General features: G+C 44.3%; 1 protein-coding gene across 1 annotated transcript in view; it reads right to left on the bottom strand.

Moving 5' to 3' along the window:
* Positions 1-19,891, bottom strand: part of ptprb (protein tyrosine phosphatase receptor type b) — a 135,183-nt gene extending 115,292 nt beyond the window's left edge. The window contains exons 1-2 of the mRNA XM_061715181.1: positions 19,548-19,891; positions 3,209-3,572 (exon numbers count right to left, since the gene is read on the bottom strand). Of these exons, the coding sequence (XP_061571165.1) occupies positions 3,209-3,572; positions 19,548-19,601 (418 nt within the window). The 5' untranslated portion in view covers positions 19,602-19,891. The remainder of the gene's footprint in view (positions 1-3,208; positions 3,573-19,547) is intronic.
* Between the last annotated feature and the right edge of the window lie 2,157 nt (positions 19,892-22,048).

The following is a 22,048-nucleotide window of genomic DNA, read 5'->3' as shown; positions in this document are numbered from 1 at the left end:
AAAAACGCACGAAAAAACGCACGAACGCACGCAAAACGCATGCACGCACGAACGAACGCAAAACGAACACAAAACGAACGCACGCACGCAAAAAAGCACGAAAAAACGCACACTCGCACGCAAAAAACGCACGAACGAATGCAAAACGAACGAAAACGAACGCAAAACGCACGAAAAAATGCACGAACGCACGCAAAACGCATGCAAAACGCACGCACGCACGAACGAACGCAAAACGAATGCAAAACGAACGCAAAACGAACACAAAACGAACGCACGCACGCAAAAACGCACGAAAAAATGCACGAACGCACGCAAAACGCATGCACGCACGAACGAACGCAAAACGAACACAAAACGAACGCACGCACGCAAAAAAGCACGAAAAAACGCACTCGCACACAAAAAACGCACGAACGAATGCAAAACAAACGCAAAATGCACGCAAAACGAAACACACGAACCAACGCAAAACGCATGCAAAACGCACGCAAAACACACGCAAAAACGCACACAAAACGCACACACGCACGAACGAACGCAAAACGAACACAAAACGAACGCACGCACGCAAAAACGCACAAAAAAACGCACGAACGCACGCAAAACGCATGCACGCACGAACGAACGCAAAACGAAAGCAAAACGAACACAAAACGAACGCACGCACGCAAAAAAGCACGAAAAAACGCACGCACGCACGAACGAACGCAAAACTAACGCAAAATGAACGCACGCAAAAAAGCACGCAAAAAAGCACGAAAAAACGCACACTCGCACGCAAAAACGCACAAACGAACGCAAAACGCACGCACGCAAAACGCATGCACGCACGAACAAACGCAAAACGAAAGCAAAACGAACACAAAACGAACGCACGCACGCAAAAACGCACAAAAAAACGCACGAACGCACGCAAAACGCATGCACGCACGAACGAACGCAAAACGAACACAAAACGAACGCACGCACGCAAAAAAGCACGAAAAAACGCACGAACGAATGCAAAACGAACGCAAAATGCACGCAAAACGAACGAAAACGAACGCAAAACGCACGAAAAAACGCACGAACCAACGCAAAACGCATGCAAAACGCACGCAAAACGCACGCACGCACGAACGAACGCAAAACTAACGCAAAATGAACGCACGCAAAAAAGCACGCAAAAAAGCATGAAAAAACGCACACTCGCACGCAAAAACGCACAAACGAACGCAAAACGCACGCACGCAAAACGCATGCACGCACGAACAAACGCAAAACGAACGCAAAACGAACACAAAACGAACGCACGCACGCAAAAACGCACAAAAAAACGCACGAACGCACGCAAAACGCATGCACGCACGAACGAACGCAAAACGAACACAAAACGAACGCACGCACGCAAAAAAGCACGAAAAAACGCACGAACGAATGCAAAACGAACGCAAAATGCACGCAAAACGAACGAAAACGAACGCAAAACGCACGAAAAAACGCACGAACCAACGCAAAACGCATGCAAAACGCACGCAAAACGCACGCACGCACGAACGAACGCAAAACTAACGCAAAATGAACGCACGCAAAAAAGCACGCAAAAAAGCACGAAAAAACGCACACTCGCACGCAAAAACGCACAAACGAACGCAAAACGCACGCACGCAAAACGCATGCACGCACGAACAAACGCAAAACGAACGCAAAACGAACACAAAACGAACGCACACACGCAAAAACGCACGAAAAAACGCACGAACTCACGCAAAATGAACGCACGCAAAAAAGCACGAAAAAAAGCACGAAAAAACGCACACTCGCACGCAAAAACGCACAAACGAACGCAAAACGCACGCACGCAAAACGCATGCACGCACGAACAAACGCAAAACGAACACAAAACGAACACAAAACGAACGCACGCACGCAAAAACGCACAAAAAAACGCACGAACTCACGCAAAACGCATGCACGCACTAACGAACGCAAAACGAACACAAAACGAACGGCAAAACGCACGAAAAAACGCACGAACACACGCAAAACGCATGCAAAACGCACGCACGCACGCAAAACGCACGCAAAACGCACGCACGCACGCACGAACGAACGCAAAACTAACGCAAAATGAACGCACGCAAAAAAGCATGCAAAAAAGCACGAAAAAACGCACACTCGCACGCAAAAACGCACGAACGAACGCAAAACTAACGCAAAATGAACGCACGCAAAAAAGCACGAAAAAAAGCACGAAAAAACGCACACTCGCACGCAAAAACGCACAAACGAACGCAAAACGCACGCACGCAAAACGCATGCACGCACGAACAAACGCAAAACGAACGCAAAACGAACACAAAACGAACGCACACACGCAAAAACGCACGAAAAAACGCACGAACGCACGCAAAACGCATGCACGCACTAACGAACGCAAAACGAACACAAAACGAACGCACGCACGCAAAAAAGCACGAAAAAACGCACGAACGAATGCAAAACGAACGCAAAATGCACGCAAAACGAACGAAAACGAACGCAAAACGCACGGCAAAACGCACGAAAAAACGCACGAACACACGCAAAACGCATGCAAAACGCACGCACGCACGCAAAACGCACGCAAAACGCACGCAAAACGCACGCACGCACGAACGAACGCAAAACTAACGCAAAATGAACGCACGCAAAAAAGCATGCAAAAAAGCACGAAAAAACGCACACTCGCACGCAAAATGCACGAAAAAACGCATGCACGCACGCAAAAACGCACGCACGCACGCACGCACGCACGAACGAACGCAAAACGAATGCACGCACGCAAAAGAGCACGAACGCACGAATAAAAGCACGCAAAAAAGCACGCAAAAAAGCACAAAAAACGCACACTCGCACACAACCTGGTCCTGCAGGTCTAGACCTGGTCCTGCAGGTTCTAGACCTGGTCCTGCAGGTTCTAGACCTGGTCCTGCAGGTTCTAGACCTGGTCCTGCAGGTCTTAGACCTGGTCCTGCAGGTTCTAGACCTGGTCCTGCAGGTCTTAGACCTGGTCCCGCAGGTTCTAGACCTGGTCCTGCAGGTCTTAGACCTGGTCCTGCAGGTTCTAGACCTGGTCCTGCAGGTCTTAGACCTGGTCCTGCAGGTTCTAGACCTGGTCCTGCAGGTTCTAGACCTGGTCCTGGTCCTGCAGGTTCTAGATTTTCATGCCAGACGAGGAACTTACTGGTCTTCACGGTGACGTTAGCCGTCTCCTGGTCTCTCTGGGACTGGACCTGCAGCTGGTAGGTGGTTCCGGGTTCCAGCTGGTCCAGCAGGCAGGTGAAGACCTGACCCCCGGGTCCTCCTGGTCCTCCTGGTCCCCCCTGACCCCCCAGTCCTCCCGTCTCCTCGTCTCCTCCTCTACACTGGACTCCGTCTCCTCCTCCGTCAGGAAAGGTCACGTTGAAGGAGCAGTTCTGTCCCGGCGTGGTGACGCTCAGGGAGACCCGGTCCAGACCTGGACCCGGGTCCAGATCCGGGTCCAGACCTGGTTCTGGCTCAGACACAGAGATGCTGCAGGGGTCCAGGGGGGCGGAGCCGCCCACGTCCTGGAAACAAACATCAGGGTCAGTTTCACGGCCCGACTCAGACAGAACCTTCGCTCGTGTTGGAAGAAACTTCCCTTTATTCTTTATTTCATTCATTAAAAGAAAAACTAAACTTCACACTTCCTAATACAGATTATTTCAGGAACAACTGCAGAGCTTTTTAACTAAACACAAGGACTGGACGGTAGTGGCACCGAGTCGTATTGAGAATGTTATGATAGGATTTCAGATGGAAACACAGACTACGTTTCCATCAGTTAAAGTTCAGGTTATTGCTAATATTCCGGTTACTGAAACATTTAGAATATTCCGTTTACATGCGTGATTAATCATTCAGGATATCTGGATCAAACCAGCGACTACAGAGAACGTGATGACGTAATTCCCGTCATTTCTGCTTCTTCTTCCTGGATCCAAATCCAAAACAAATGCTGCTTCAACTTTTCTCTCTCCTTCTTGTAAATCTGGCTATCAAAAAAAGAAAGAGGAAAAAAAAGATGAAAAAAGAGAAAAAAAGAGCAAAACAAATTTAAAAAGAGAGGAAAAAAGATGAAAAAAAGAGAAAAAAGAGGAAAAAATTTTAAAAAGAGGAAAAAAGATGAAAACAAATTTAAAAAGAGAGGAAAAAAGATGAAAAAAAGAGAAAAAAATTAAAAAAAGAGGAAAAAAGATGAAAAGGGAAAAAAGAAGAAAAAGAAAGAAGGAAAAAATATGAAAAAAGAGGAAATAAAATTTAAAAAGAGGAAAAAAAATTAAAAAAAGATGAAAAAAGAGAAAAAATACTAATGACGCAATTCCCCTCATTTCTGCTTCTTCTTCCTGGATCCAAATCCAAAACAAATGCTGCTTCAACTTTTCTCTCTCCTTCTTGTAAATCTTCTATCCCGGTACTTTCTACCGTCTACAAATGCAGAAATGTTCATATCCTTCATTACATTTATGAAGTGATTAGTCTCCTCCTGGTCTTGGTTTCTCCGTGTTTATAAGAACTTCCTGGACTCAAAACACCAGGATTCCTTGTGAACAGAGCATGAGCAGAAAACAGATTCCTGTTCCGTTTGATGGGGATATTCTGTTTGGTGTTTACATGACCCAATATTCAGGTTTTAAAGCAGCAACAACGTAATTTTCAGCTTTTCTGAGTTTGGCGGCTCCTTTGGACCAAAGCGGTAGTGCTTTATTATTATTATTAGTGCTTTACCAGAAAGAACACTACGTTTCCCATGATGCACCAGCGCGTACTGCCGGAAAACTCCTGTCCCGTCGCTGCATTTGTTTTGAGAGGAGACGGGACGCTTTTCTGTTTCACCAAGTGAACAGAAGGAACGCAAACAAAAAGATGTTAAACTGCTGGAAAGGAACTGGAATTTACCGGGAACTTAAACAAGGAAGCCAGGGAGCGGTTTATGGAGAAAATAATGATTATTAACGGTCTGGATCCATATGAAATCCCTACTAAAGAATGGAGCTCCTCGTCGGAGCTGCACTCTTCAGAAGGATTTACTGCCGCAGTTCTGCAGAACCCACGTCTTACTACCTTGTTTAGGAGTGTTTGGCAGCTGCTTTGGTAAATGTTTGACTCACCATGTGTTTCAATAAATTAGTATAATAGTACAACATACAGTACATGTTTTGTATCCCTCTTACTTCTCTTTTCTTTTTTGACTGCTATATTATGCTGAAGAGGCTCCGAGGCGTGAGCAATATTTTTGTTTTCCTGGTGGGATTATTTTTTTCCTCTGCAGCTACAAATAAGAGTTAATATCTTTTCCTCAACAAAATTAATCGCACTGCAGAGAGCTGGCCAACAAGATATATAAATAAAATTGAATTGAATTGAATTGAATAGTCAAATTCTTTTTTGATTCAAAGAAAAAAAAAATGACATTATGTCAAAACATCCAACAGTAAAACAGATAATTGCAGTAAGATAGAATTTCACCGCACGCTGAACACTGAACATCTCCCATTGGTGTCTGACTATTATTGATATTATCTGGTTATTTCTACAGCCCAATCCATGATGAAAAATACATAGTTTATTTAGGTTTATGGCAGCAGATCAAATCAAAGCCACACTTGAAACACGTATTTAACATTAATAAAGACGATTGTTGCAGCTATCTCTTCTTTGTTTCTTTGTTTTTTATTGTATTATCTTTTTTTCTGTTTTCCTTATTATTAATTATTAATGGTTTTAATGGAACTCTGAGGTCCGAGGGTTTGGAAGGTGAAATAATGTATAATGTTTGTTTCACATCATTGTGGATGATAACACCGTTTAGAATTAAAAAAAATGAAATATAGATAAAAACATTTGATCACAAAAAGAATAACGGTTCTCCCGTCTCCTCCCACCCGGTTGTCATGGCAACACGGCGTGGCAACCTGTTCTTAAACCCCTTTATTACCAATTCATGTGCAATATTCATTCATTCATTCATTTTTATAGTGTATATATATTTATATTGTCTGTTTCTTATTGTTTTTAAAGCCTTTTACAGCCTATGGGTGAACTTTTATGGAGCTGCTGCTTCATCTCATATTATTATAATGAAAATAAAGGCTTTCTCTTCTATTCTATTCTTTCTCTTCTATTCTATTCTATTCTCTTCTATTCTATTATTCTCCTCTAACTCCCGTTGAGACGACAGTTTTATCCGATTGTTTTATCGGCTGTATTTAACCTTTAGTTCCAGCCTCCTGTTTTCTTACAGAACAATAGTTTGAAGGCGTGGACTTTATCCTGGACTTTATCGTAGACTTTATCGTGGACTTTATCGTAGACTTTATCGTGGACTTTATCGTGGACTTTATCGTGGACTTTATCGTGGACTTTATCGTAGACTTTATGGTTCCAAACTGGAACGTTGTTGTTTTTATTCTCCCGGTGAAGGAACTTTGTCCAACTGGGTTGATTTTAAAAGTGCTTTAGAAAGAAAGTTGAGTTAGAAAAGTGGGAAATAAACCTGTTATTTCTGGAGCAGCAAGTTATTTATGTTTAAAGAGGAAGTGAAACCAGAATCTAGTTAGTGGTCGAGTCAATAATCCTCCTGGAAACACCAGGTATTCCAGGTATTCCTCCTGGAAACACCAGGTATTCCAGGTATTCCTCCTGGAAACACCAGGTATTCCTCCTGGAAACACCAGGTATTCCTCCTGGAAACACCAGGTTTTCCAGGTATTCCTCCTGGAAACACCAGGTATTCCAGGTTTTCCTCCTGGAAACACCAGGTATTCCAGGTATTCCTCCTGGAAACACCAGGTATTCCAGGTATTCCTCCTGGAAACACCAGGTCTTCCAGGTTTTCTCCTGGAAACACCAGGTTTTCCAGGTATTCCTCCTGGAAACACCAGGTATTCCAGGTATTCCTCCTGGAAACACCAGGTATTCCAGGTTTTCCTCCTGGAAACACCAGGTATTCCAGGTATTCCTCCTGGAAACACCAGGTATTCCAGGTATTCCTCCTGGAAACACCAGGTATTCCAGGTTTTCCTCCTGGAAACACCAGGTATTCCAGGTATTCCTCCTGGAAACACCAGGTATTCCAGGTATTCCTCCTGGAAACACCAGGTATTCCAGGTATTCCTCCTGGAAACACCAGGTATTCCAGGTATTCCTCCTGGAAACACCAGGTATTCCAGGTATTCCTCCTGGAAACACCAGGTCTTCCAGGTTTTCTCCTGGAAACACCAGGTATTCCAGGTATTCCTCCTGGAAACACCAGGTATTCCAGGTATTCCTCCTGGAAACACCAGGTATTCCAGGTATTCCTCCTGGAAACACCAGGTATTCCAGGTTTTCCTCCTGGAAACACCAGGTATTCCAGGTATTCCTCCTGGAAACCCCAGGTATTCCAGGTATTCCTCCTGGAAACACCAGGTATTCCAGGTATTCCTCCTGGAAACACCAGGTATTCCAGGTATTCCTCCTGGAAACACCAGGTATTCCAGGTATTCCAGGTATTCCAGGTATTCCTCCTGGAAACACCAGGTATTCCAGGTATTCCTCCTGGAAACACCAGGTATTCCAGGTATTCCTCCTGGAAACACCAGGTATTCCAGGTATTCCTCCTGGAAACACCAGGTATTCCAGGTATTCCTCCTGGAAACACCAGGTATTCCAGGTATTCCAGGTATTCCAGGTATTCCTCCTGGAAACACCAGGTATTCCAGGTATTCCTCCTGGAAACACCAGGTATTCCAGGTATTCCTCCTGGAAACACCAGGTATTCCAGGTATTCCTCCTGGAAACACCAGGTATTCCAGGTATTCCTCCTGGAAACACCAGGTATTCCAGGTTTTCCTCCTGGAAACACCAGGTATTCCAGGTTTTCCTCCTGGAAACACCAGGTATTCCAGGTTTTCCTCCTGGAAACACCAGGTATTCCAGGTATTCCTCCTGGAAACACCAGGTATTCCAGGTTTTCCTCCTGGAAACACCAGGTATTCCAGGTTTTCCTCCTGGAAACACCAGGTATTCCAGGTTTTCCTCCTGGAAACACCAGGTATTCCAGGTATTCCTCCTGGAAACACCAGGTATTCCAGGTATTCCTCCTGGAAACACCAGGTATTCCAGGTATTCCTCCTGGAAACACCAGGTATTCCAGGTATTCCTCCTGGAAACACCAGGTATTCCAGGTATTCCTCCTGGAAACACCAGGTATTCCAGGTATTCCTCCTGGAAACACCAGGTATTCCAGGTATTCCTCCTGGAAACACCAGGTATTCCAGGTATTCCTCCTGGAAACACCAGGTATTCCAGGTTTTCCTCCTGGAAACACCAGGTTTTCCAGGTATTCCTCCTGGAAACACCAGGTATTCCAGGTATTCCCCCTGGAAACACCAGGTATTCCAGGTATTCCTCCTGGAAACACCAGGTATTCCAGGTTTTCCTCCTGGAAACACCAGGTATTCCTCCTGGAAACACCAGGTATTCCAGGTATTCCTCCTGGAAACACCAGGTATTCCAGGTATTCCTCCTGGAAACACCAGGTATTCCAGGTTTTCCTCCTGGAAACACCAGGTATTCCAGGTTTTCCTCCTGGAAACACCAGGTTTTCCAGGTATTCCTCCTGGAAACACCAGGTATTCCAGGTATTCCTCCTGGAAACACCAGGTATTCCAGGTTTTCCTCCTGGAAACACCAGGTATTCCAGGTATTCCTCCTGGAAACACCAGGTATTCCAGGTATTCCTCCTGGAAACACCAGGTATTCCTCCTGGAAACACCAGGTATTCCAGGTATTCCTCCTGGAAACACCAGGTATTCCAGGTATTCCTCCTGGAAACACCAGGTATTCCTGGTATTCCTCCTGGAAACACCGGGTTTTCCAGGTATTCCTCCTGGAAACACCAGGTATTCCAGGTATTCCTCCTGGAAACACCAGGTATTCCAGGTATTCCAGGTTTTCCTCCTGGAAACACCAGGTATTCCAGGTTTTCCTCCTGGAAACACCAGGTATTCCAGGTTTTCCTCCTGGAAACACCAGGTATTCCTCCTGGAAACACCAGGTATTCCAGGTTTTCCTCCTGGAAACACCAGGTTTTCCAGGTTTTCCTCCTGGAAACACCAGGTATTCCAGGTATTCCTCCTGGAAACACCAGGTATTCCAGGTTTTCCTCCTGGAAACACCAGGTATTCCAGGTTTTCCTCCTGGAAACACCAGGTATTCCAGGTATTCTTCCTGGAAACACCAGGTATTCCAGGTATTCCTCCTGGAAACACCAGGTATTCCAGGTATTCCTCCTGGAAACACCAGGTTTTCCTCCTGGAAACACCAGGTATTCCAGGTATTCCTCCTGGAAACACCAGGTATTCCAGGTATTCCTCCTGGAAACACCAGGTATTCCAGGTTTTCCTCCTGGAAACACCAGGTATTCCAGGTATTCTTCCTGGAAACACCAGGTATTCCAGGTATTCCTCCTGGAAACACCAGGTATTCCAGGTATTCTTCCTGGAAACACCAGGTATTCCAGGTATTCCTCCTGGAAACACCAGGTATTCCAGGTATTCTTCCTGGAAACACCAGGTATTCCAGGTATTCCTCCTGGAAACACCAGGTTTTCCAGGTATTCCAGGTATTCCTCCTGGAAACACCAGGTATTCCAGGTTTTCCTCCTGGAAACACCAGGTATTCCAGGTATTCCTCCTGGAAACACCAGGTATTCCAGGTTTTCCTCCTGGAAACACCAGGTATTCCAGGTTTTCCTCCTGGAAACACCAGGTATTCCAGGTTTTCCTCCTGGAAACACCAGGTATTCCAGGTTTTCCTCCTGGAAACACCAGGTATTCCAGGTATTCCTCCTGGAAACACCAGGTATTCCAGGTATTCCTCCTGGAAACACCAGGTATTCCAGGTTTTCCTCCTGGAAACACCAGGTATTCCAGGTATTCCTCCTGGAAACACCAGGTATTCCAGGTATTCCTCCTGGAAACACCAGGTATTCCTCCTGGAAACACCAGGTATTCCAGGTATTCCTCCTGGAAACACCAGGTATTCCAGGTATTCCTCCTGGAAACACCAGGTATTCCTCCTGGAAACACCAGGTATTCCAGGTATTCCTCCTGGAAACACCAGGTATTCCAGGTTTTCCTCCTGGAAACACCAGGTATTCTTCCTGGAAACACCAGGTATTCCAGGTATTCTTCCTGGAAACACCAGGTATTCCAGGTATTCCTCCTGGAAACACCAGGTATTCCAGGTATTCCTCCTGGAAACACCAGGTATTCCTCCTGGAAACACCAGGTATTCCAGGTATTCCTCCTGGAAACACCAGGTATTCCAGGTTTTCCTCCTGGAAACACCAGGTATTCCAGGTATTCCTCCTGGAAACACCAGGTATTCCAGGTATTCCTCCTGGAAACACCAGGTATTCCTCCTGGAAACACCAGGTATTCCAGGTATTCCTCCTGGAAACACCAGGTATTCCTCCTGGAAACACCAGGTATTCCAGGTTTTCCTCCTGGAAACACCAGGTATTCCTCCTGGAAACACCAGGTATTCCAGGTATTCTTCCTGGAAACACCAGGTATTCCAGGTATTCCTCCTGGAAACACCAGGTATTCCAGGTTTTCCTCCTGGAAACACCAGGTATTCCAGGTTTTCCTCCTGGAAACACCAGGTATTCCAGGTATTCCTCCTGGAAACACCAGGTTTTCCTCCTGGAAACACCAGGTATTCCAGGTTTTCCTCCTGGAAACACCAGGTATTCCAGGTATTCCTCCTGGAAACACCAGGTATTCCAGGTTTTCCTCCTGGAAACTCCAGGTATTCCAGGTATTCCTCCTGGAAACACCAGGTATTCCAGGTATTCCTCCTGGAAACACCAGGTTTTCCTCCTGGAAACACCAGGTATTCCTCCTGGAAACACCAGGTATTCCAGGTATTCCTCCTGGAAACACCAGGTATTCCAGGTATTCCTCCTGGAAACACCAGGTTTTCCAGGTATTCCTCCTGGAAACACCAGGTATTCCTCCTGGAAACACCAGGTATTCCAGGTATTCCAGGTATTCCTCCTGGAAACACCAGGTATTCCAGGTATTCCTCCTGGAAACACCAGGTATTCCAGGTATTCCTCCTGGAAACACCAGGTATTCCAGGTATTCCTCCTGGAAACACCAGGTATTCCAGGTTTTCCTCCTGGAAACACCAGGTTTTCCAGGTATTCCTCCTGGAAACACCAGGTATTCCAGGTATTCTTCCTGGAAACACCAGGTATTCCAGGTATTCCTCCTGGAAACACCAGGTATTCCAGGTATTCTTCCTGGAAACACCAGGTATTCCAGGTATTCCTCCTGGAAACACCAGGTATTCCAGGTATTCTTCCTGGAAACACCAGGTATTCCTCCTGGAAACACCAGGTATTCCAGGTATTCTTCCTGGAAACACCAGGTATTCCAGGTATTCCTCCTGGAAACACCAGGTATTCCAGGTATTCCTCCTGGAAACACCAGGTATTCCAGGTATTCCTCCTGGAAACACCAGGTATTCCAGGTATTCCTCCTGGAAACACCAGGTATTCCAGGTATTCCTCCTGGAAACACCAGGTATTCCAGGTTTTCCTCCTGGAAACACCAGGTATTCCAGGTTTTCCTCCTGGAAACACCAGGTATTCCAGGTTTTCCTCCTGGAAACACCAGGTATTCCAGGTTTTCCTCCTGGAAACACCAGGTATTCCAGGTTTTCCTCCTGGAAACACCAGGTATTCCAGGTATTCCAGGTATTCCAGGTTTTCCTCCTGGAAACACCAGGTATTCCAGGTTTTCCTCCTGGAAACACCAGGTATTCCAGGTATTCCTCCTGGAAACACCAGGTATTCCAGGTATTCCTCCTGGAAACACCAGGTATTCCAGGTTTTCCTCCTGGAAACACCAGGTATTCCAGGTTTTCCTCCTGGAAACACCAGGTATTCCAGGTATTCCAGGTATTCCAGGTATTCCTCCTGGAAACACCAGGTATTCCAGGTATTCCTCCTGGAAACACCAGGTATTCCAGGTATTCCTCCTGGAAACACCAGGTATTCCAGGTATTCCTCCTGGAAACACCAGGTATTCCAGGTTTTCCTCCTGGAAACACCAGGTATTCCAGGTATTCCTCCTGGAAACACCAGGTATTCCAGGTTTTCCTCCTGGAAACACCAGGTATTCCAGGTATTCCTCCTGGAAACACCAGGTATTCCAGGTATTCCTCCTGGAAACACCAGGTATTCCAGGTATTCCTCCTGGAAACACCAGGTATTCCTCCTGGAAACACCAGGTATTCCAGGTTTTCCTCCTGGAAACACCAGGTATTCCAGGTATTCCTCCTGGAAACACCAGGTATTCCAGGTATTCCTCCTGGAAACACCAGGTATTCCTCCTGGAAACACCAGGTATTCCAGGTATTCCTCCTGGAAACACCAGGTATTCCAGGTATTCCTCCTGGAAACACCAGGTATTCCTCCTGGAAACACCAGGTATTCCAGGTATTCCTCCTGGAAACACCAGGTATTCCAGGTTTTCCTCCTGGAAACACCAGGTATTCCAGGTATTCCTCCTGGAAACACCAGGTATTCCAGGTTTTCTTCCTGGAAACACCAGGTATTCCAGGTTTTCCTCCTGGAAACACCAGGTATTCCAGGTATTCCTCCTGGAAACACCAGGTATTCCAGGTTTTCCTCCTGGAAACACCAGGTATTCCAGGTATTCCTCCTGGAAACACCAGGTATTCCAGGTTTTCTTCCTGGAAACACCAGGTATTCCAGGTTTTCCTCCTGGAAACACCAGGTATTCCAGGTATTCCTCCTGGAAACACCAGGTATTCCAGGTATTCCTCCTGGAAACACCAGGTATTCCTCCTGGAAACACCAGGTTTTCCAGGTATTCCTCCTGGAAACACCAGGTATTCCAGGTATTCCTCCTGGAAACACCAGGTATTCCAGGTATTCCAGGTTTTCCTCCTGGAAACACCAGGTATTCCAGGTATTCCAGGTATTCCTCCTGGAAACACCAGGTATTCCAGGTATTCCAGGTTTTCCTCCTGGAAACACCAGGTTTTCCAGGTATTCCTCCTGGAAACACCAGGTATTCCAGGTATTCCTCCTGGAAACACCAGGTATTCCAGGTTTTCCTCCTGGAAACACCAGGTATTCCAGGTATTCCTCCTGGAAACACCAGGTATTCCAGGTATTCCTCCTGGAAACACCAGGTATTCCAGGTATTCCAGGTATTCCTCCTGGAAACACCAGGTATTCCAGGTTTTCCTCCTGGAAACACCAGGTATTCCAGGTTTTCCTCCTGGAAACACCAGGTATTCCAGGTATTCCTCCTGGAAACACCAGGTATTCCAGGTATTCCTCCTGGAAACACCAGGTATTCCAGGTTTTCCTCCTGGAAACACCAGGTATTCCAGGTTTTCCTCCTGGAAACACCAGGTATTCCAGGTTTTCCTCCTGGAAACACCAGGTATTCCAGGTTTTCCTCCTGGAAACACCAGGTTTTCCAGGTATTCCTCCTGGAAACACCAGGTATTCCAGGTATTCCTCCTGGAAACACCAGGTATTCCAGGTATTCCTCCTGGAAACACCAGGTATTCCAGGTATTCCTCCTGGAAACACCAGGTATTCCAGGTATTCCTCCTGGAAACACCAGGTATTCCAGGTATTCCTCCTGGAAACACCAGGTTTTCCAGGTATTCCTCCTGGAAACACCAGGTATTCCTCCTGGAAACACCAGGTATTCCAGGTATTCCTCCTGGAAACACCAGGTATTCCAGGTTTTCCTCCTGGAAACACCAGGTATTCCAGGTTTTCTCCTGGAAACACCAGGTATTCCAGGTATTCCTCCTGGAAACACCAGGTATTCCAGGTTTTCTCCTGGAAACACCAGGTATTCCAGGTTTTCTCCTGGAAACACCAGGTATTCCTCCTGGAAACACCAGGTATTCCAGGTATTCCTCCTGGAAACACCAGGTATTCCAGGTATTCCTCCTGGAAACACCAGGTATTCCAGGTTTTCCTCCTGGAAACACCAGGTATTCCAGGTATTCCTCCTGAAAAACACCAGGTATTCCAGGTATTCCAGGTTTTCCTCCTGGAAACACCAGGTATTCCAGGTTTTCCTCCTGGAAACACCAGGTATTCCTCCTGGAAACACCTGGTATTCCTCCTGGAAACACCAGGTTTTCCAGGTATTCCTCCTGGAAACACCAGGTATTCCAGGTATTCCTCCTGGAAACACCAGGTATTCCAGGTATTCCTCCTGGAAACACCAGGTATTCCAGGTATTCCTCCTGGAAACACCAGGAATTCCAGGTATTCCTCCTGGAAACACCAGGTATTCCAGGTATTCCTCCTGGAAACACCAGGAATTCCAGGTTTTCCTCCTGGAAACACCAGGTATTCCAGGTATTCCTCCTGGAAACACCAGGTATTCCTCCTGGAAACACCAGGTATTCCAGGTATTCCTCCTGGAAACACCAGGTATTCCAGGTTTTCCTCCTGGAAACACCAGGTATTCCAGGTTTTCCTCCTGGAAACACCAGGTATTCCAGGTTTTCCTCCTGGAAACACCAGGTATTCCAGGTTTTCCTCCTGGAAACACCAGGTATTCCAGGTTTTCCTCCTGGAAACACCAGGTATTCCAGGTTTTCCTCCTGGAAACACCAGGTATTCCAGGTTTTCCTCCTGGAAACACCAGGTATTCCAGGTTTTCCTCCTGGAAACACCAGGTATTCCAGGTATTCCTCCTGGAAACACCAGGTATTCCAGGTATTCCTCCTGGAAACACCAGGTATTCCAGGTATTCCTCCTGGAAACACCAGGTATTCCAGGTATTCCTCCTGGAAACACCAGGTATTCCTCCTGGAAACACCAGGTATTCCAGGTATTCTTCCTGGAAACACCAGGTATTCCTCCTGGAAACACCAGGTATTCCAGGTATTCCTCCTGGAAACACCAGGTATTCCAGGTATTCCTCCTGGAAACACCAGGTATTCCAGGTATTCCTCCTGGAAACACCAGGTATTCCAGGTATTCCTCCTGGAAACACCAGGTATTCCAGGTATTCCTCCTGGAAACACCAGGTATTCCTGCTGGAAACACCAGGTATTCCAGGTATTCCTCCTGGAAACACCAGGTTTTCCAGGTATTCCTCCTGGAAACACCAGGTATTCCAGGTTTTCCTCCTGGAAACACCAGGTATTCCAGGTATTCCTCCTGGAAACACCAGGTATTCCAGGTTTTCCTCCTGGAAACACCAGGTATTCCAGGTATTCCTCCTGGAAACACCAGGTATTCCTCCTGGAAACACCAGGTATTCCAGGTTTTCCTCCTGGAAACACCAGGTATTCCAGGTTTTCCTCCTGGAAACACCAGGTATTCCAGGTATTCCTCCTGGAAACACCAGGTATTCCTCCTGGAAACACCAGGTATTCCAGGTTTTCCTCCTGGAAACACCAGGTATTCCAGGTTTTCCTCCTGGAAACACCAGGTATTCCAGGTATTCTTCCTGGAAACACCAGGTATTCCAGGTATTTTTCCTGGAAACACCAGGTATTCCAGGTATTCCTCCTGGAAACACCAGGTATTCCAGGTATTCCTCCTGGAAACACCAGGTATTCCAGGTATTCCTCCTGGAAACACCAGGTATTCCAGGTATTCCTCCTGGAAACACCAGGTATTCCAGGTATTCCTCCTGGAAACACCAGGTATTCCAGGTATTCCTCCTGGAAACACCAGGTATTCCAGGTTTTCCTCCTGGAAACACCAGGTATTCCAGGTATTCCTCCTGGAAACACCAGGTTTTCCAGGTTTTCCTCCTGGAAACACCAGGTATTCCAGGTTTTCTCCTGGAAACACCAGGTATTCCAGGTTTTCCTCCTGGAAACACCAGGTATTCCAGGTTTTCCTCCTGGAAACACCAGGTATTCCAGGTATTCCTCCTGGAAACACCAGGTATTCCAGGTAATCCTCCTGGAAACACCAGGTTTTCCTCCTGGAAACACCAGGTTTTCCAGGTTTTCCTCCTGGAAACACCAGGTTTTCCTCCTGGAAACACCAGGTATTCCAGGTATTCCTCCTGGAAACACCAGGTATTCCAGGTATTCCTCCTGGAAACACCAGGTATTCCAGGTATTCCTCCTGGAAACACCAGGTATTCCTCCTGGAAACACCAGGTATTCCAGGTTTTCCTCCTGGAAACACCAGGTATTCCAGGTATTCCTCCTGGAAACACCAGGTATTCCAGGTTTTCCTCCTGGAAACACCAGGTATTCCAGGTATTCCTCCTGGAAACACCAGGTATTCCAGGTATTCCTCCTGGAAACACCAGGTATTCCAGGTATTCCTCCTGGAAACACCAGGTATTCCAGGTTTTCCTCCTGGAAACACCAGGTATTCCAGGTTTTCTCCTGGAAACACCAGGTATTCCAGGTTTTCCTCCTGGAAACACCAGGTATTCCAGGTATTCCTCCTGGAAACACCAGGTATTCCTCCTGGAAACACCAGGTATTCCAGGTTTTCCTCCTGGAAACACCAGGTATTCCAGGTATTCCTCCTGGAAACACCAGGTATTCCAGGTTTTCCTCCTGGAAACACCAGGTATTCCAGGTTTTCTCCTGGAAACACCAGGTATTCCTCCTGGAAACACCAGGTATTCCAGGTTTTCCTCCTGGAAACACCAGGTATTCCAGGTATTCCAGGTTTTCCAGGTACAGAAACATCAGAATCTCAGCTTTTCCTCGTCTGAGTTTCTCACTAAACTCAATAATTAATAACGGAGTTAAACCAGATTCATTTTCACTTCCCAAACACGTAAAAAAGGATGAAGAAATGTCTATAACTTTACTTGTAGAAAAGAATACTTACATTATAAAAGGGAAACTATCATTATTTAAAACCATTTGGTGTTTTTATGGAATAAATGGAGATTTAAGCGTCTGGGAGGACGAGGCGTTAGTGTTATAAAACTATTTCCTTTCTTTTGATACTTCATTTCTTTATTCTGTGTGAATGTGTATCCCTGGAATACATGGGGGTGTAACGGTAACATTTGGACTTTTTCCTCAAAATTTTTACTTTTTTCATGACATTTCATGCGTTTTTGGTGCGTTTTTGACATTTCGACTTTTTTTCGTTGAAATTTCGACTTTTTTTCGTTGAAATTTCGACTTTTTTCTCAAAATTTCGACTTTTTTCTCGATATTTCTACTTTTTTCCCGAAATCTTGACTTTTTCCTCAAAATTTTGACTTTTTTCACGACATTTCACGCGTTTTTGGTGCGTTTTTGACATTTCAACTTGTTTTCGTCAAAATTCCAGTCGTTTGTCGTTTGTATTTCTGAACTACAACGGTGAAATAATTTGGTTTAAACCTTGAAAAATAGAGAAACCTTTGTTGTTTTGATTGATGTTTTATTTTATTTCTTTTTTCTCTTTCCTTTTCTCATATAAAACTAAACGGAGTGTTTCTTTATGATAATCTCATAAATACCTGACTTATAAGGGAATATGACTGGAATGAACAATAATCAATAATAATCCAGCCTTGATGTTCCTCTTATTTTCGTGTCATTGGAAGGATTAAAAAAAAAAACAAATAAAGATAATGTTGGAAAAAAAAAAGGATGTAAATCAGCTAAAACTTCAGTAAAAGTGTCAAACTTGAAAAAAAAATAAAATTAAAGTTTCAGTAAAGCTGCTTTTATTTTCCACTTTAGTTCAGTTAAAGATGAAACACTGGTTTTAATCAGAGGGAAGTTTAAAAACGTGTTTGGTTTTCACGTTCAGATTTTAATTCAGATTCAGTTTCTTTTTTTTTACTTTTGTCTGCATATACAGTATATATATATATATATATATATATATATATATATATATATATATATATATATATATATATATATATACACATATATGTATATATATATATATATATATATATATATATATATATATATATATACATATATATATATATATACATATATATATATATATATATATGTATATATATATATATATATATATATATATATATATATATATATATATATATATATATATACATATATATATATATATATATATTATTGGTTAATACCATGTTGGTAAAAACCTAAGGCATATATATATGCATTTTAAATATATAATATATAACGATATTGCAATATATTGTTGCGTTTTCTGTCGCAATAAATAATAAATAAACTGATGGCAAATATGGATATTTTACTTTAACACATAATGGATTTACGCGGTTGTCACCGCTCTATTGTTCATGAACTTATTCGGCTCAAAAGTTGGATATGGGCCAAAGTAGACACAATTAAACAATAGTTTTTGTTTATTTATTTATTTCTAAATGCACTTTCTTTGTACATTGTATAAAGTTTTGGCATTGAATAAATGCAGAACTACAGACGTTTTCCTTTTTATGGGTATTTTTTCTTTTTCAGTAACATATATTGTGATATATCGTTGATGACATTTATTACAATATATGGAATATTGTAGATGTGGTGATATTATCGTTATCGTGGGCCACATATCACCTCAGTGTTGAATCATGAGTTACCGTATCGTCCCACCCCTAATATATATATATATATATATATATATATATATATATATAAATATATATATAAATATGTATTTTTTTTCTTCTTTTTTTTTTTCGATTCAGAGTTTCTAAAGAAGCCGTGAAGCTGTTAAACCCCTTCGCACTGCAAAAACTCAAAATCTTACCAGGAATATTTGTCTTATTTCTAGTTAAAATGTCTCATTTTTAGTCAAAAAATCTCATTACACTTAAAACAAGACTCATCACTGGAAAAATAACTTATTTGACAATTTTCACCTGTTTCAAGTAGATTTTCACTTAAAATAAGTAGAAAAATCTGCCAGTGGAACAAGATTTTTTTGCTTGTAATAAGAAGATAAATCTTTTTCCACTGGCAGATTTTTCTACTTATTTCAAGTGAAAATCTACTTGAAACAGGTGAAAATTTCGACTTTTTTCTCGAAATTTTGAGAAAAAAAGTCGAAATGTCGAGAAAAAAAGTTGAAATTTTGTTTTATTTGACCATTTTCACGTGTTTCAAGTAAATTTTCACTTGAAATAAGTAGAAAAATCTGCCAGTGGAACAAGATTTATCTTCTTATTACAAGCAAAAAAATCTTGTTCCACTGGCAGATTTTTCTACTTATTTTAAGTGAAAATCTACTTGAAACAGGTGAAAATTGTTGTTTTTTCCAGTGATGAGTCTTGTTTTAAGTGGAATGAGATTTTTTTGGACAAAAAATGAGACATTTTAACAAAAATAAGACAAATATTCTTGTTAAGATTTGGAGTTTTTGCAGTGCGGTTGAGTCTAACCGTCTACAGGAAGTTGTTTGCTGATGATGTGAAGCTGTTTCTCAGGTATGAAGCTGCAAACGTCCGTCAGAACGGCGCCGAGGACGGCGGGACAGAAACAAGGAGCATGCTGGGACGTACCTGCAGCAGAATCCAGGAGAACAAAAACACTCCGGCAGCTTTCCACGTCCACATCTCCGTCCTGCTTGGGTTTATGGGGTTTATTGGACTCGTTGGGTTTATTGGGTTTATTCCGTTTGTTGGATTTGTTGGGTTCCTCAGGTTCCTCAGACGGAGCTCGCTCCACCATAATCCTGGAGTCCGAGGAAAGGTTGCCGGTTCAGACTCGCTCCTCCGTAGAAGCTGAATCCAGAGCCAGAAACGTGTTCCTTGTTTTAAAAGTGTAAAGAATAATCCGTGTTCAGCAGCAGCGGCGGCGGCGGTCGTGGAGTTTCCAGAGACGACTGTTCCGATTGTTCCGATTGTTCCGATTGTTCCAACCGTCGTCTCTCTCTCTCCAACCTCTGCGACCTCCGACCGCCCTTTCCTTTCCTGCAGACCCGCCTCAGCAGCCGCTGTCACTTCCTGCCGTCTGTCTGCGGACCCGGGTCCCACCGAGCGGCTTCCTGCAGCCGAGCTGCAGACCTGCAGAACCGCAGACCTGTAGACCTGCAGACCTGCAGACCTATAGACCTGAAGACGAGCTGCTTGAGGAAAAAGTCAAAATTTTGAGAAAAAAGTCAAAATTTTGAGGAAAAAGTCGAGAAAAAAGTTGAAATTTTGAGGAAAAAGTTGAAATTTTGAGGAAAAAGTTGAAATTTTGAGGAAAAAGTCGAGAAAAAAGTTGAAATTTTGAGGAAAAAGTTGAAATTTTGAGGAAAAAGTTGAAATTTTGAGGAAAAAGTCGAGAAAAAAGTTGAAATTTTGAAGAAAAAGTTGAAATTTTGAGGAAAAAGTTGAAATTTTGAGGAAAAAGTCGAGAAAAAAGTTGAAATTTTGAGGAAAAAGTCGAGAAAAAAGTTGAAATTTTGAGGAAAAAGTCGAGAAAAAAGTTGAAATTTTGAGGAAAAAGTTGAAATTTTGAGGAAAAAGTTGAGAAAAAAGTTGAAATTTTGAGGAAAAAGTTGAAATTTTGAGAATAAAGTTGAAATTTTGAGGAAAAAACGCACGAACGGGGACCTGTAGACCTGCGGACCTGCAGACCTGCAGACCTGCAGACCTGCAGAACCGCAGACCAGTAGACCTGTAGACCTGTAGACCCACGGAACCTCCAGACCTGTAGACCTGTAGACCTGCAGCCGACCCACTCTATAAATACTCTAGCCAGAGGCCAGAGGCCGACTGAGACGACTTTGGTCTAAAGTTTAGCTTCTTCTTTTATGACGACCGTCTCCTGACATGAACCCACAGTTACAGACTCCATTACAGACTTGATTCAAGTCGGGTCGGGGTCAGATGGGGGGTTGGGGGTTAGATTCAGGGGTTGGAGATCGGGGGGTTAGGAGTTAGCGTTGGGGGTTTAACGTTGGGGGTTAAACGTTGGGGGTTAAACGTTGGGGGTTAGAGGTTGGGGGTTAAACGTTGGGGGTTAAACGTTGGGGGTTAAACGTTGGGGGTTTAACGTTGGGGGTTTAACGTTGGGGGTTAAACGTTGGGGGTTAAACGTTGGGGGTTAAACGTTGGGGGTTAAACGTTGGGGGTTAGAGGTTGGGGGTTAAACGTTGGGGGTTTAACGTTGGGGGTTAAACGTTGGGGGTTAGAGGTTGGGGGTTAAACGTTGGGGGTTTAACATTGGGGGTTAAACGTTGGGGGTTAGAGTTTGGGGGTTAAACGTTGGGGGTTTAACGTTGGGGGTTAAACGTTGGGGGTTAGAGGTTGGGGGTTAAACGTTGGGGGTTTAACGTTGGGGGTTAAACGTTGGGGGTTAGAGGTTGGGGGTTAAACGTTGGGGGTTAAACGTTGGGGGTTAAACGTTGGGGGTTTAACGTTGGGGGTTAGAGGTTGGGGGTTTAACGTTGGGGGTTTAACGTTGGGGGTTAAACGTTGGGGGTTAAACGTTGGGGGTTTAACGTTGGGGGTTTAACGTTGGGGGTTAAACGTTGGGGGTTTAACGTTGGGGGTTTAACGTTGGGGGTTAAACGTTGGGGGTTTAACGTTGGGGGTTTAACGTTGGGGGTTAAACGTTGGGGGTTAGAGGTTGGGGGTTAAACGTTGGGGGTTTAACGTTGGGGGTTAAACGTTGGGGGTTTAACGTTGGGGGTTAAACGTTGGGGGTTTAACGTTGGGGGTTAAACGTTGGGGGTTAAACGTTGGGGGTTAAACGTTGGGGGTTTAACGTTGGGGGTTAAACGTTGGGGGTTAAACGTTGGGGGTTTAACGTTGGGGGTTAAACGTTGGGGGTTAAACGTTGGGGGTTAGAGGTTGGGGGTTTAACGTTGGGGGTTTAACATTGGGGGTTAAACGTTGGGGGTTTAACGTTGGGGGTTAAACGTTGGGGGATAAACGTTGGGGGTTAGAGGTTGGTGGTTTAACCTTTGGGGGTTTAACGTTGGGGGTTAAACGTTGGGGGTTTAACGTTGGGGGTTAGAGGTTGGGGGTTAAACGTTGGGGGTTAAACGTTGGGGGTTTAACGTTGGGGGTTT

Source organism: Cololabis saira, chromosome 23, assembly GCF_033807715.1.
Source record: "Cololabis saira isolate AMF1-May2022 chromosome 23, fColSai1.1, whole genome shotgun sequence".
NCBI lineage: Eukaryota > Metazoa > Chordata > Actinopteri > Beloniformes > Belonidae > Cololabis > Cololabis saira.
This window is presented reverse-complemented; position numbering and strand designations above follow the sequence as displayed.